General features: G+C 37.0%; 2 protein-coding genes across 5 annotated transcripts in view; one reads left to right on the top strand and one right to left on the bottom strand.

Moving 5' to 3' along the window:
• Nucleotides 1-939, top strand: part of LOC129924060 (uncharacterized) — a 40,717-nt gene extending 39,778 nt beyond the window's left edge. Inside the window, exon 22 of the mRNA XM_056017810.1 lies at nucleotides 139-939. Coding sequence (XP_055873785.1) covers nucleotides 139-298 — 160 coding nt within the window. The 3' untranslated portion in view covers nucleotides 299-939. The remainder of the gene's footprint in view (nucleotides 1-138) is intronic.
• A 6,283-nt stretch (nucleotides 940-7,222) lies between these two features.
• Nucleotides 7,223-16,091, bottom strand: part of LOC106058980 (uncharacterized) — a 65,115-nt gene continuing 56,246 nt past the window's right edge. For all 4 annotated transcript variants that reach the window (XM_056017722.1, XM_056017723.1, XM_056017724.1 and 1 more), the window contains exons 19-22: nucleotides 14,276-14,410; nucleotides 10,035-10,130; nucleotides 9,317-9,389; nucleotides 7,223-7,367 (exon numbers count right to left, since the gene is read on the bottom strand). In XM_056017722.1, the coding sequence (XP_055873697.1) occupies nucleotides 7,307-7,367; nucleotides 9,317-9,389; nucleotides 10,035-10,130; nucleotides 14,276-14,410 (365 nt within the window). In that variant the 3' untranslated portion in view covers nucleotides 7,223-7,306. The remainder of the gene's footprint in view (nucleotides 7,368-9,316; nucleotides 9,390-10,034; nucleotides 10,131-14,275; nucleotides 14,411-16,091) is intronic.

Genomic DNA, 16,091 nt, shown 5'->3' with positions numbered 1-16,091 from the left:
TCAATCATGCAATACGTTTTAATACAGATAGGGCCTCCATTGAGTGCGTAAGTCCCAGGAGATCAAGCCGTTAAGTTCCTAACTGTAAAACAACATTGAAACTTTTCTAATAATCTACTCGTATCTTTGGCATTTCAGGAAGACAATAGCCGTCGGCAAGAAACGGCAGGAGGACCGAACCAAAATCATCGAAGACGTTGCCGTCGAGCCTGAGGCGAAACCTGAGGCGAAACCTGAGGCGAAACCTGAGGCGAAACGTGTGGAAGAGAAAAAGGTCATCTCCTCTAGCCAACTTTGAGGCGGAGATCAATCAACGACCATAGGCTTTGTTCTTCTGTTAACAACTTTAGATCTCCAATGTCCAACTGTTCTAGTTTCTTTAATTCTTTTTTGGTTCAATTCTTCGTTAGACGTTCTCTAGAGCAGGAGGTTCTCAACCTGTGGGTCGCGACCCTCTTGGGGGTCGATTGACCATTTGCCAGGGGTCGCCTAAGACCATCGAAAATATGGATTGTTATTGTCTACTCTTCTATTGCTGTATGTGTGTGTCGGTGGGGGGGGGTCGCGGCAGAGTGGGGGATTGTAAAAAGGGGTCGCCGAGCTTAAAAGTTTTAGAACCGCTGCCCTAGAGGCTGGCAAGGATTATCTCAAGTTTGGAGTTCTCCAGAAGTGTTTACTACTGGCTAACAAAATGATGAACAAAAGCCTGTACGATAATACATCGCTGACGTCTTATTTGGAGGACCCTATCTCTTTTATGGTCGCGCTTTTATCGTTGTTACGACGATGTATCTTACATCGCCATGTTAAAATTTGAAAGCACTTTAGTTCTAGAGTAAAAGCGATGCCCAACATAATTCAACTGGCGGGCCATTTTCGTTTCCGACACTCGTGTCGCGGACCACATGACCGAATAAGTAAAAAAAAAATGAAATGAAATTGACAAATTTATTAGAAACCTGTGGCTCTCTTAATGGGATATTTGAAGTTGATCTTTGTTTATACACGTCGGAAAATGACTTTCACGTCTCTATGTGAATATCAATTATCATTGTAGCTATATTACCACCGACTCATTTGTCTCTTTTTGGTAAATATTCCCATCGATCCTCCAGTTTCTAGGCGTAGTTTAACCATTTTTGTATTCGCGGTTCAAAGCAAGAAGGGCGTCATTTTTGTTTTATAATGACGTTTATATGTTTATTTTTTCTAAAACAGCCACACTTTCTTTACAAATTAAATATGTTGGCTTATTATCATGTTCCATAAAAAAAAGGAAAGGTCCGTTCACTTTTCCTGTTAGATTCTAAATCTAGAGTCCACTTGTAGTTTCTTCGGCTTTCTCATATCATAAACGTAAACATATTTAAGGTCATGGTACCAATCCATCAGAAAAAAAGTCAGGGCCCTAACTTAGGTAAAGATACATTTTTTTATTTTATTTTTTTTGGAGGGAGGGGATTTTCTACATGTTGACGGGTCGGATGGAATCACGTGGTGGGCCGGATTTGACCCTCGGGCCGTATTTTGGGCATCATTGTTCTAGACGATGTTTGTAAGCGTAAAAAATTAAAATCTGTTTTGAGGTTGTGAGGAGGGACAGGTACATCTGTACTATTCTATCTCTCTCTCTTCTTTAAAATTTCTCATAAACTAAAAACATTTATTAAACATACACTGTAAAATAAAAAATAAAAAACTACAGTTGTATTATGGAGTGTTATGTCCGTGATTCCAATGTAACCATGAGAAAAAGTGGGCGGATAGTTTGGTTGTGTAGGCTGAAGAGATTCCCATGTAATCACGAGGCGGTGTGCTGTAGTTCAAGTTAATTCAATGCTGATTAGAAAGTTGAAGAGACGTGTACCAGATAGACGTGTATTTTGAGTGAGTTAGATTTTATTTAAAGTTTCATTTTGAACTTGTGTTTTAACAAACATCTATCTTGAAAGCTGTGTATATTTTTAAATAAAAGTTATTTTCAAGTTTTTTTTTCAAAAGAAGTCTATTCAGATTTTTTTTTTCATGTTCTGTATTTGGAATATAATGCGCCTATATAGGTTTATAGTTCTACTAAATGAACTCTGGACAGGGGCGGACTGGCTATATGGGCATTTGGGCAAATGCCCGGTGGGCTTGTACCCAAAGGGCCGGAAGGGCCACCGAAATGGCCGCAGCAATGTCACTATGGCACATATAAAATTGTTAAAGGTTTTATAATGTTCTCTTATAAAAAGGCCTTCTGAGCGTCGTGTTTAAAACAAATCTTTCACAGACTCTGCAGTGTAATACTATTTTAATTAAACACGTTTTCCAAAATAATTGAATAGCCTTTATCCGAACTCCGAAGTCAGTGTTACTAGAAGTCTTCATTCTTTTAGGGCTTAAGGCCTACATACCTAGCGTTTATAAATCAACATAAGGCCTATATTTCTTATAAAGATATAGAGATGACTTTATGCATGCACATCGATACATTATGAAACATAATGATTTAGAGGACAGGTAGGCTTAGAAATAGATAGCCATCATATGGTATAGAGTTGATGGGTTGTATAGAAATGCCCGGGCCGATTTTGACAGCCAGCCCGCCCCTGACTCTTGAGCTACAAATCGACTATCGAGTATTGACAAAGTAAATTAGATGGCACTTCAATCTGTGGTACTTCGGTATGTGGTACTTCAGCCTGTGGTACTTCAGTCTGTGGTACTTCAGTCTATGGTACTTCAGTCTGTGGTACTTCAGTATGTGGTATTTCAGTATGAGGTACTTTAGTCTGTGGTACTTCAGTCTGTGGTACTTCAGTCTGTGGTACTTCAGTCTGTGGTACTTCAGTCTGTGGTACTTCAGTATGAGGTACTTTAGTCTGTGTATTTCAGTATGAGGTACTTCAGTACGTGGTATCTCAGTATGTGGTATCTCAGTATGTGGTATCTCAGTATGTGGTATCTCAATATGAGGTACTTCAGTATTAGGTACTTCAGTATGTGGTACTTCAGTATGAGGTACTTCAGTATGTGGTACTTCAGTATGTGGTACTTCAGTATGTGGTACTTCAGTATGTGGTACTTCAGTATGTGGTATTTCAGTATGTGGTACTTCAGTATGTGGTACTTCAGTATGAGGTATTTCAGTATGTGGTACTTCAGTATGTGGTACTTCAGTATGTGGTACTACAGTATGTGGTACTTCAGTATGTGGTACTTCAGTATGTGGTACAGTATGTGGTACTTCAGTATGAGGTACTTCAGTATGTGGTACTTCAGTATGAGGTACTTCAGTATGAGGTACTTTAGTCTGTGTATCTCAGTATGTGGTACTTCAGTATGTTGTACTTCATTATCTGGTACTTCAGTATGAGGTACTTCAGTATGTGGTACTTCGGTATGTGGTACTTCGGTATGTGGTACTTCAGTATGTGGTACTTCAGTATGTGGTACTTCAGTATGTGGTACTTCAGTATGTGGTACTTCAGTATGAGGTACTTCAGTATGTGGTATTTCAGTATGTGGTACTTCAGTATGAGGTACTTCAGTATGTGGTACTTCAGTATGTGGTACTTCAGTATGTGGTACTTCAGTATGTGGTACTTCAGTATGAGGTACTTCAGTATGTGGTACTTCAGTATGTGGTACTTCAGCCTGTGGTACTTCAGTCTGTGGTACTTCAGTATGTGGTACTTAAGGATGTGGTACTTCAGTATGAGTTATTTCAGTATGAGGTACTTCAGTATGTTGTACTTCATTATCTGGTACTTCAGTATGAGGTACTTCAGTATGTGGTATCTCAGTATGTGGTACTTCAGTATGTGGTACTTCAGGATGTGGTACTTCAGGATGTGGTACTTCAGTATTAGAACTACTCTTAACTCGAACCATTCGATGTTCGATCAAAATATTTAATTAATAATAATAATAATCTTTATTATCCACTAGGAAATTTGTCTTACAATTTGTGCATTACACCAAACTAACTATTTTAATTATAGATAATCAAAACATACATTCACGCCAGGCTCACACATAATTTACATGTGAAATTTTTCTATCAGATTGTTTCTATTTAATGATTTGATTGCCAGGCGAACAAAGGAGTGTTTGTGTCTGTCTTCGCTATCGGTCTCTTGTATCTCTTTTGTATCACGAAATCCTGACCCAAAGGGGGATTTTTTTTTCTAGAATTTTTTTAGCCTTTTTTTAATAAATGTTTGTCTTTAACGGCTACCCAAATGGGGTTTGTTATTTGCCAATTTTCAGGTTTAGAATTATTTGTGTTGTTGAATAGCTGTACACAATGAAGGTCCCGAGGTTCAACCTGTCAAGAACATCATTCTCACACTGTCGTACATAGAGTAACCAACTAGGTGGATGGTTTAAATAACCAAAAAAAAAATAATTTAATTGTACGATACTGATATATGTATATGTACAATGAGAATGATAAAAATGATGAATAGATAATATATATATAACAGATATAGATTGATATTATTCAGTAACTCACATAAGCACCATGCTACTGCTACCACTTGTCACCGTGATTTCGTAGTCCACCAGACGCTGACCGATTGACGTCACAATACTGCCAACACCGGCAATAATAAAGTTAGACTTCAGCTGATCCCAACCAGGGCCGGTCTTAGGCCACTGCAACCTATGCGGTCGCAGTGGGCCTCGCACTTTCATAGGCCCCGCGCGAATTCTTGGTGTAAATTACTAACATAAACCATTCTAATTTATTATTAAGGGTTTCTGGAATTCTCCTGAAATTGTAAAATATACCAAAAAAATCTTGAAAATCTCCTGAAAAATATTCAAATCTTCTGAAAACCGATGCAAATCTCCTTAAAAACAGACAAAATTGTCATTTCTGGGTGTCATTCAATACGGAAAACGCCAATCATACTAGCATTTAAAAAAACGGCATTGTCAGCTTTCATTTAATAAAAATGTAATAATTAGGCGAATTTTAACCCAAACAAGAAGTTCAATACAATACAAAATCTTAATTTTAATTTATTAACCTTATCACAACCCAGAATAGACCCCGCGCTATCCGTTTCGCATAGGGCCCCGCAATCTCTAGGACCGGCCCTGATCCCAACTGATACCAACTGATGTGCAACGGCCCTGACACTCAACGCCGTCGACGATCGCCAACCTGACAATGGCACTCAAGACTGTACAATATATTTCTGAGACTACAAGCGACGATAGACTCGAGCTCAGTACATACAACTCCATCACTGGCACCCTATACACGAAAGAACACAGAATTCAACCTCTATTCCAAAACTAGAAAACAGCGACAACCTTATATAACATACACTAAGAGATATCGCAACGAATTAACTCACAATTCAACCTCTATTCCAAAACTAGAAACAGCGACAACCTTATATAACATACACTAAGAGATATCGCAACGAATTAACTCACAATTCAACCTCTATTCCAAAACTAGAAACAGCGACAACCTTATATAACATACACTAAGAGATATCGCAACGAAGTAACTCACAATTCAACCTCTATTCCAAAACTAGAAACAGCGACAACCTTATATAACATACACTAAGAGATATCGCAACGAAGTAACTCACAATTCAACCTCTATTCCAAAACTAGAAACAGCGACAACCTTCACATATAACATACACTAAGAGTTATCACAACGAAGTAACTCACCCTAAAACAGGGGTCCCAAAAATCTTACTGAATAATTTAAGTCCAAGAAACTAATACAGACTAATAATCTTTCACGGACTAACACACCGTCCCGTTTCAACCAAAGCAGCCTTGTCAATGTTGTCCACATCTATTATTATTATTATTATTATAAAAGAGCGAGTATTCATACTCTGGCGAAGCCATGGTCGAGTTTCGTTAAAAGGAAACAAAATTCATCGTAGTCCCTTTATCAGTTTCCACTGAGGAATTTTCTGGTGATGTGGCAGGTCTGCAGAAGTACCGCCCTCTGACAGGCAACGAGAATGTTCCTAGGAATGCCAAGGGACTATCGGATTGAAAATCATTTGAGTCCAAGATGTCTCTAAAACCGTACAGATTTTCAGAGCTTCAAAACCACGGACAAAGAAGCCATCGCTAGTCAGACGATCACGCACAACATGAATCAATAAACACAAATACGAAATTTGTTAATTAATTATTGGTATTTACTTATTTTATTTTGCATATTGTCTTTCATATCCAATAAGGGAAATAGCTTGTACATTATTGATAGATATAATTTAAAGGACGAGTTCTTCCCCTTTATGTATGCCATGTTTTAAAAAAAAATTAAAAAAAATATTTTGCTTGTTTTTAATTCGACCTAGCAAGTGGTTTCCTATTTAAATGAATGTCTAATGATTTTTCTACTTACTAATTGCAGCCTACAGTACCGTCGACTCTTTAGAGTATAACCATAGACATAAAATAAGCTGAATGGGGGAGACCCTAGCATTACTGATCCTTGCTTTGACAGCAGTTTTTTCATCTATGATACTTCTCTTGTTGGTTACAGATTCTACTGTCTCATCCAGAGTAATAGATTGTGTGATAGTCACCTTGTTATAATAATCTTGTTAATTAGTGAAATTAGGTATTTTTTCCAGCAGAATGTCCAAATAGGCTAAAATTAAAAGTTTTAGAACAAAAAGGGAACATTATGATTAATTAACACAGTAACACGATTACATGCCTCGCTTAGAGATTTAAAATAATATTGAAAAGATTGTATTCTTATATAGGTTATGGCTGAAAAAAATATTGTTATAACTCTGCCATGCGCACCGCCATCCAGACTAGTGCTAGAAGGTGCGCACTGTGATAGACTTGACCTAAAAGGAGGTCGACATTTGAAAGGAGAACGATTTCCGCCCAAGGAGAGAGCCAATATGGAGAGATTGTGCCTAAGATAGATGTTGTTTTGTGTACCTGTGATGTCGTGTAAATAAACGTCTAGGTCTCGTTGAGTTGCCTCCCTTAAGTTATTACAATATGAATACTTTACTTTTATACTGCTCATAAATGCTGTATAATAAAATATACAAAATTGCCAGTCACAAAATTTCGTTTCATAAAATTCTTTCATCGGCCAGTCTATATTTATTTATGTCTATGAGTATAACACTAGAAGTATTTTGACACGGAAAAAACAACAACATAAAAGCAACAACACAAAAAAGCAAGAAAATAAAAATTATTTTTTTTTCGAGTTTATTAGTTATACATGTATTTATAATGTCCCCATTAACAAAATTAATATAAATAAAACAAATCAATAATGAATAATTTTGTTCATTTACATTTTCACGTTTAGTCCTTCCAGTGAACTCTCATTGTCTGAAGTTGACATTTTTTTACTGGAATAAAAAACCGAATTGTATCATAAATAAAACAGTAATCTATACTAGTAGACAACAAAAATTGCCATAAAATATATAGTCATATCTTGGACAAAGCAACAGACGCCAAATAATATTAGAAATGTTTAGTGATGAAGCCAATGCCACCCGATCCCGTGATTAATAGGAAACCACAGGGGCTTTCTTATGATTGTCGATACTTAAAATTAAAAGGAATCGATTTCTTTAAAACTTTCGTTAAAACTGTTAGTTTTGGGGGTTAGGGGTATCGTACCATCATTAAATGGAACCGTCGCCTACAAGTAATTTGCTACATAAAGCAAAATATCAGACACAGCATGATATGGCATGACATAATAATATTGAATACGTCATGACTTAACCCTGTAGGCGCGGTGGCTGAGATTTTTATTTTATTTACCCAGACATAACTTGGCGGAAATTAAAGGCGGTTGGTCGTTGTGCTGGCCACATGACACCCTCGTTAACCGTAGGCCAAAGAAACAGATGGTCTTTACATCATCTGCCCTTGAGACCACAAGGTACTGAAAGGGGAACCTTACTTTACTTTACATGACATCATCCTGACCAGGCTTTAATATTAAATATACCAAAGTGGAAGAAACCAATTCTCAACTACTGGTCAGAATGGACCTCATTCACCAACCGTAAACAAACAACATTTAGCCACGTGGTGCTCGATCTCTTCTATATAATTTACGATCTCATGTTTAATCCATGATAGTTGTCACGTGACAATTTTTTTCCGTCGTTTTATCAATACGATCACGTGACTAAATGTTGTTTGTTTACGATTTGTAAATGGGGTCCATTGCACAGTCCACAGCAGAACGTATGACTCAAAATAATCTGGAAAGACAATGGCAGAAATGTAGATACTGAAATCAGACTGATGAGCTCCATGGTACCCATTCTTGTATGCTTGCGAATTTGGAATACTAACTGCATAACTAAAGAGAGGGATCCTATCAACGGAATTGACATGCTATGGAAGGCTTTTAGGTATTATCTACCAAGACCAAGATCTTTCCATTACGTGGTGTCCATACTCTTGAGCCATGTAGAGAATTATATATATAGAAACCGAAAACTAAAGGTAATGTAAAATGCTTAACTGTAGAGTTCAAGTGTTTGTCTATTTAAAGAGGTTACTTTTAATAGAAACCTTGTTTCGCTAAACCAGTGTTAGTATTTTTACTTTTTTACGTTTTTTTAATTTCTACGTTTTTTATTTTTTGTTTTTTAATTTTTATAATTTTTTTTACTTTTTTTTTCCTTTTTATGTTTTTTAATTGTTTAAATTTTTCTACTTTTTATTTTTTTTTTTACTTTTTTTGTTTTTTAATTTTTTTTACTTTTTTTTTACTTTTATGTTCTTTAATTTTTTTAATTTTCCTACTTTTATTTTTTTTTACTTTTTAATTTTTTTTTACTTTATATGTTCTTTAATTTTTTTGATTTTTTTACTTTTTAAGTTTTTTTTTTACTTTCTATGTTTCGGGCCATTTCGAAGTAAGGATATTCATAAGTCTGTAATTAATATTTCTTGTGGACCCTAAAGTTTATGTTTAAAAAAGTAAAGTTTCCCCTTTCAGACCTTGCTATCTATGGGGCAGATGATGTTAAGGCAATCTGTTTCTATGGTCAACATTTAACGAGGGTGTCATGTGGCCAGCACAACGACCAACCGCCTTTACTTTCCCCAACTCAAGTCAGGTACCCATTAGATTTTGATGGACTTAGGGGAGCCCTAAAAATTCCGAAGCTCAAAACCCCAGTCTTCACCGAAATTCGAAACAGGGACTTCAGGCTCGTACGCCAAGCGCTTAACGACTCAGCCACCGCGCCCCATTATAGTTTATTTTGGTAAATCTGGCCCTGTACATCTGGTAATCAAATATTTTTGGACACATGTCTGCACTTACCCTAACAAAAATAGCACAGTCAGTGGGATAACTGGTATTAAAAAGACCAAGGGCAGATACTGTGAGAAACCAGCTAGAAACAAAGATAACAATAAAACATGAAAATGTGTAGATATTGTTGCAAATTGTCCAGCAGCTAAATGTGTGTAAGTTCAAATTAATGCAGATTAATCGTTACTTCTGGACTATCGTCTGTTAACTTAGAAGTCAGTTTTATTCATCATAATAAGGTTTGTCTTCGAGTGCTTAATATGTTTAAGAAGCATTAAGGCTATCATTTACATCGAGACATATTTGATAGAAAAAATAAGTAAAAAATCCGTAATATATGAATCAAACAATGTACGCTTTTAAAAAGGTTAAATAAGGCATCCATAAATGTGAATTTTAATACGCAAACTTTGCTTAGAAGTCATTTGTAACGAAGATAATATTTACAGTATGCTAGGTGTTGAAGAGTTAAGCTCTTCGGACTGTCGTCTAATAAGTCCCGAGTTCAAACCCTGCCAACGGTATCCCCTGTCATCCTGCGTGAGGTTTTGTCTTGGATTTAATAATCCTCTTTTTCCTGAAGGGAAAATCTAAAATAAAAAAAAACACTAAAACCTACAAACAGTTAATACGTCCCTCTTGTTGAATTCTAGGTATAAAATCTACGAGAATCTAATTCGAAGTAAAAGTCATTTAAAGTAAAAAATGAAGGGTGTCTTTTGCTTACCAGGGCAAATGCCATTGACTCTTTCTTTGCAATCAGTTTTACATTTGATGTAGCAGTCCTCTCGACAGCTGAAGCCGTAGCGCATTGGTGAACATTCTGTCAATCAAATAAAAAGGTGAAAAGCGTTCCTTAGCGATTTAAAAAAAACAAAAAAAAAACTTTAAGTGTCAGTAATGAAAATCCCACTTTCAGACCTTTGCGATCCATTGGGAAGATGTTAAACTAATCTGTTTCTGAGGCACACAATTGACGAGGGTGTCATGTGGCCATCACAACGACCAACCGCATTTACTTTTACTTGACTAACATTAGGTACTCATTAAAGCTGGGTAGACGGATTGCACCCCACATATGGCGAAATAAAAAATCCCAGCCTTCACCTGGGTTCGAACCCGGGTCCCATTATGAGAATCCAAGCGCCTTACTACTCAGCCACCGCGTCTCCTGCATTGGATAGTGAGTGTTGAATAGAACTATTCATAATCTTTTAGTAATGATGTGATTACCACAATAACAACACAGGGACGATGTCACTATAACAATAACTAACAGAGGAATGATGCCACTATAACAATAACCAACAGAGGAATGATGCCAATATAACAATAACCAACAGAGGAATGATGCCACTATAACAATAACCAACAGAGGAATGATGCCACTATAACAATAACCAACAGAGGAATGATGCCACTATAACAATAACCAACAGAGGAATGATGCCACTATAACAATAACCAACAGAGGAATGATGCCACTATAACAATAACCAACAGAGGAATGATGTCACTACAACAATAACCAACACAGGAATGATGCCACTATAACAATAACCAACAGAGGAATGATGTCACTATAACAATAACCAACAGAGGAATGATGCCACTATAACAATAACCAACACAGGAATGATGTCACTATAACAATAACCAACAGAGGAATGATGCCACTATAACAATAACCAACACAGGAATGATGCAACTATAACAATAACCAACACAGGAATGATGCAACTATAACAATAACCAACAGAGGAATGATGCCACTATAACAATAACCAACACAGGAATGATGCAACTATAACAATAACCAACACAGGAATGATGCAACTATAACAATAACCAACACAGGAATGATGTCACTATAACAATAACTAACACAAGAATGATGTCACTATAACAATAACCAACACAGGAATGATGCCACTATAACAATAACCAACACAGGAATGATGCAACTATAACAATAACCAACACAGGAATGATGTCACTATAACAATAACCAACACAGGAATGATGTCACTATAACAATAACCAACACAGGAATGATGTCACTATAACAATAACCAACACAGGAATGATGCCACTATAACAATAACCAACACAGGAATGATGCCACTATAACAATAACCAACACAGGAATGATGCAACTATAACAATAACCAACACAGGAATGATGTCACTATAACAATAACCAACAGAGGAATGATGCCACTATAACAATAACCAACAGAGGAATGATGTCACTATAACAATAACCAACAGAGGAATGATGCCACTATAACAATAACCAAGAGAGGAATGATGCCACTATAACAATAACAACACAAGGACGATGTCACTATAACAATAACCAACAGAGGAATGATGCCAATATAACAATAACCAACACAGGAATGATGCCACTATAACAATAACCAACAGAGGAATGATGCCACTATAACAATAACCAACACAGGAATGATGTCACTATAACAATAACCAACAGAGGAATGATGTCACTATAACAATAACCAACAGAGGAATGATGCCACTATAACAATAACCAACACAGGAATGATGTCACTATAACAATAACCAACAGAGGAATGATGCCACTATAACAATAACCAACAGAGGAATGATGTCACTATAACAATAACCAACAGAGAAATGATGCCACTATAACAATAACCAACAGAGGAATGATGTCACTATAACAATAACCAACACAGGAATGATGCCACTATAACAATAACCAACAGAGGAATGATGCCACTATAAAATTAACCAACACAGGAATGATGCAACTATAACAATAACCAACACAGGAATGATGCAACTATAACAATAACCAACACAGGAATGATGCAACTATAACAATAACCAACACAGGAATGATGCAACTATAACAATAACCAACACAGGAATGATGTCACTATAACAATAACTAACACAAGAATGATGTCACTATAACAATAACCAACACAGGAATGATGCCACTATAACAATAACCAACACAGGAATGATGCAACTATAACAATAACCAACACAGGAATGATGTCACTATAACAATAACCAACACAGGAATGATGTCACTATAACAATAACCAACAGAGGAATGATGTCACTATAACAATAACCAACACAGGAATGATGCCACTATAACAATAACCAACACAGGAATGATGCCACTATAACAATAACCAACACAGGAATGATGCAACTATAACAATAACCAACACAGGAATGATGTCACTATAACAATAACCAACACAGGAATGATGTCACTATAACAATAACCAACACAGGAATGATGTCACTATAACAATAACCAACACAGGAATGATGCCACTATAACAATAACCAACAGAGGAATGATGCCACTATAACAATAACAACACAAGGACGATGTCACTATAACAATAACCAACAGAGGAATGATGCCACTATAACAATAACCAACACAGGAATGATGCCACTATAACAATAACCAACAGAGGAATGATGCCACTATAACAATAACCAACACAGGAATGATGTCACTATAACAATAACCAACAGAGGAATGATGCCACTATAACAATAACAACACAGGGACGATGTCACTATAACAATAACCAACAGAGGAATGATGCCACTATAACAATAACCAACACAGGAATGATGCCACTATAACAATAACCAACAGAGGAATGATGCCACTATAACAATTACCAACACAGGAATGATGTCACTATAACAATAACCAACACAGGAATGATGCCACTATAACAATACCCAACACAGGGACGATGTCACTATAACAATACCCAACACAGGGACGATGTCACTATAACAATAACAACACAGGGACGATGTCACTATAACAATACCCAACACAGGGACGATGTCACTATAACAATACCCAACACAGGGACGATGTCACTATAACAATAACCAACACAGGAATGATGTCACTATAACAATAACAATGTGTTTGTCTGTTTGTAAAATGTTTTATTTCCGGTGTTTCTTCAGAGTTGAAGATAATGTACTTCCTTGTCCACACCTTCCGTAGGACGACGGGGGACGGCAGGGTATGAACCCGGGACAATTGAGACGACCGAACATAGTACATCGCGCATACCGCGCGACCAGGCAGCCGTCCACATAGAGACGATGTGATGTGGTGTCGAGGTACCATGAACTAAACAAACAACTTAGTTCAAAGAATTTTTTCTATATGAATATAAATTCTAATGAGTCCCAAGAAGTGAGTTGCCCAGTAGGTAGTGTCCTAGGTACTTGAATAAGATTGTGTCGATTCACAGCTCTTGACTTGATTTGATCTCGCAAGATGACTGCCTTCGATAACTTGGCTATTATTACTCAATACTAACCACGAGTTCGACATTCAAGTGGACACAAGCTACAATACATTTGCTACCAAAGATAACGCATTTGAGCAATTCAAACGATGTTTATTAACATAATGGGGATGATGGTCATGTCTGTAAATCCGTCGATATTAACTATACAAGTCATTTATCATTCTTCTTGCTTCAAGCCCTAGCCACATTCTCTTTTTGTGTACTCCTATTCTGCAACGTCATTCGTCTGTCTCGCTACGTCACTACTCAATGCTGTCACTCAATACAATGCGCGATATTTATTAACAAACTAACTCTAAGCTAAACTAAGTCAATAAAGTATCCGAAAGAAGTAAAAGTTAACCCTACACCGGCGCAATATATGTTTGCATAGAAAGAAAAGCAAGAATTCAAACTGCAAAGTTATGTTTCCATAAAAAATGAATGTAAATCTCACACATGAAAATGTTTGCGTTGGTAAACAAAGGGTTATCGAACTTTTCTTTGCAGAAAGTCATTTTAGAAATATTATCTAATGTCTAACACTACTTTCAAATGTCATGTAAGTAGTGTCATGTGAAGTCGAAAGATGCAAATGTCATATTATGAATGTAATGTCAGAGCGACTTACCTGAGCTGCATGACGTGTTCGGATGCTGAAATCCAGGCTGGCACAGCTTGCAAGTGCCGTTAAACTTGTCACAGTCCGGGTCACAGTTTGGGCATTTGTTTATGCAGTTACGTCCCCATGTCCCGACTGGGCAGTCTGCAGAAATGCGTATACATTATTTTATGTACAAAGTTTGTATCAACTCACTCCGTTTGGCTGTCTGGTACAAATCTTGTACGCATTATTCCTCCCACTTTCATTTTATTTGCGTTTTATATAGAACAAGGGTAATAAAACGTGTATATATATTGTAGTAACTCCAGTGGCGGACCGAAAGGGTTAATGTGTGTGCGGCCTAGTGATACACACGACTCAGGCCAATTACACAGGCCAACGGGTCAACGGCTGTCGATAGACAAGGGACAGTACTGCTAGTTCACGCAAGTATGACCTGTGTTGTGGTCATGTGATCAAGAGCCTTCACGGTCGAGAGACACAGTGTGTAACAAGAGACAGTTGAGTCCAGAACAGCAAGGCAGTAAGGACTGTGTGGTACATTTGAGTCTTCGAAAATGTAGCTGTACGAGCTAGAGAGACTTGTAAAGTTAGGCAGTTCTATTGTGTTAAAGTATTTGAATTTGATGTAGCCAATTGTGTTGAATTGGCTGTTGATGTAATTGTCATTAAACCGCCACTTTGTTACTTGAAGCTCTTGTTGTCAAGTTCTTGTATAAGATGTGCTGTTGTGTTCTTTTTAAGTAGTGTTTGCAGAAGGCCTGATCGAGAAGATCGTAACAATATATATCTTGGGCGTAGCCAGGATTTTTTTTCGGGGGGGGGGGATTTTCCGCCCCCCCCCCCCGGGCGGAAAAAAATTTATATGTATGTATGTGTGTGTTGTGTGTGTGTACATAATCTTTATAGCATTCTGACCCTTCATTCTTTCGGAAGACGTTTATTGTGCCCTAGAAGAGGTTCTTCGTGGAGTTAGTGGGAAAATTGTTTCCGCTATCGTCAGCAATGACTAGAAAAAATGGGACTAGCCAGATATGCCGTCGTGGGACGTCTCCGGAGAATGCATTATGCTGACCAAGTCCTTTACAGTTGCACACTTTAATAAAAAGGCCGGAAAAAAAAAACTGTCACCAGAACACCCCTTCTAGAGAAAAACTTGTAAGGACAGCAGTCTGGAACTCATAGAACTTCTCAACTCATATTGGACTAGCCATCGGAAAGCAGTCTGGAACTCATAGAACTTCTCAACTCATATTGGACTAGCCATCGGAAAGCAGTCTGGAACTCATAGTACTTCTGTACTTGTGATAATAAGAAAGCAGAACAAGAAAAATATAAAAATAGAGATACCATATTTTTTTTTTGGGGGGGGGGGGGATTACGTTCTACTATTGGAAGCGTATTGTGATACGACATAAGTGACATATACCTTTTAAGTCTTCGCAACAGGTCTGGGAAGCCATCTACACTTGACCTATATACTCAAGTGTTGTTGTTTTTTAAGTCAAGGATATGAACCGATGAAGATCTTTCTCAAATGGAGTTGGATGATAATGATGATGATGATGATGATGATGGTTATGATGATGATGATGATGATGGTTATGATGATGGTTATGATGATGGTTATGATGATGGTTATGATGATGATGATGATGATGGTTATGATGATGATGATGGTGGTTATGATGATGATTATGATGATGGTTATGATGATGGTTATGATGATGATGATGATGGTTATGATGATGGTTATGATGATGATTATGATGATGGTTATGATGATGGTTATGATGATGATTATGATGATGGTTATGATGAT

This window comes from Biomphalaria glabrata, chromosome 18, assembly GCF_947242115.1.
Source record: "Biomphalaria glabrata chromosome 18, xgBioGlab47.1, whole genome shotgun sequence".
Lineage (NCBI taxonomy): Eukaryota > Metazoa > Mollusca > Gastropoda > Planorbidae > Biomphalaria > Biomphalaria glabrata.
Note: the sequence above shows the minus strand (reverse complement) of the source record. Positions and strands in the feature narration are given on the sequence as shown.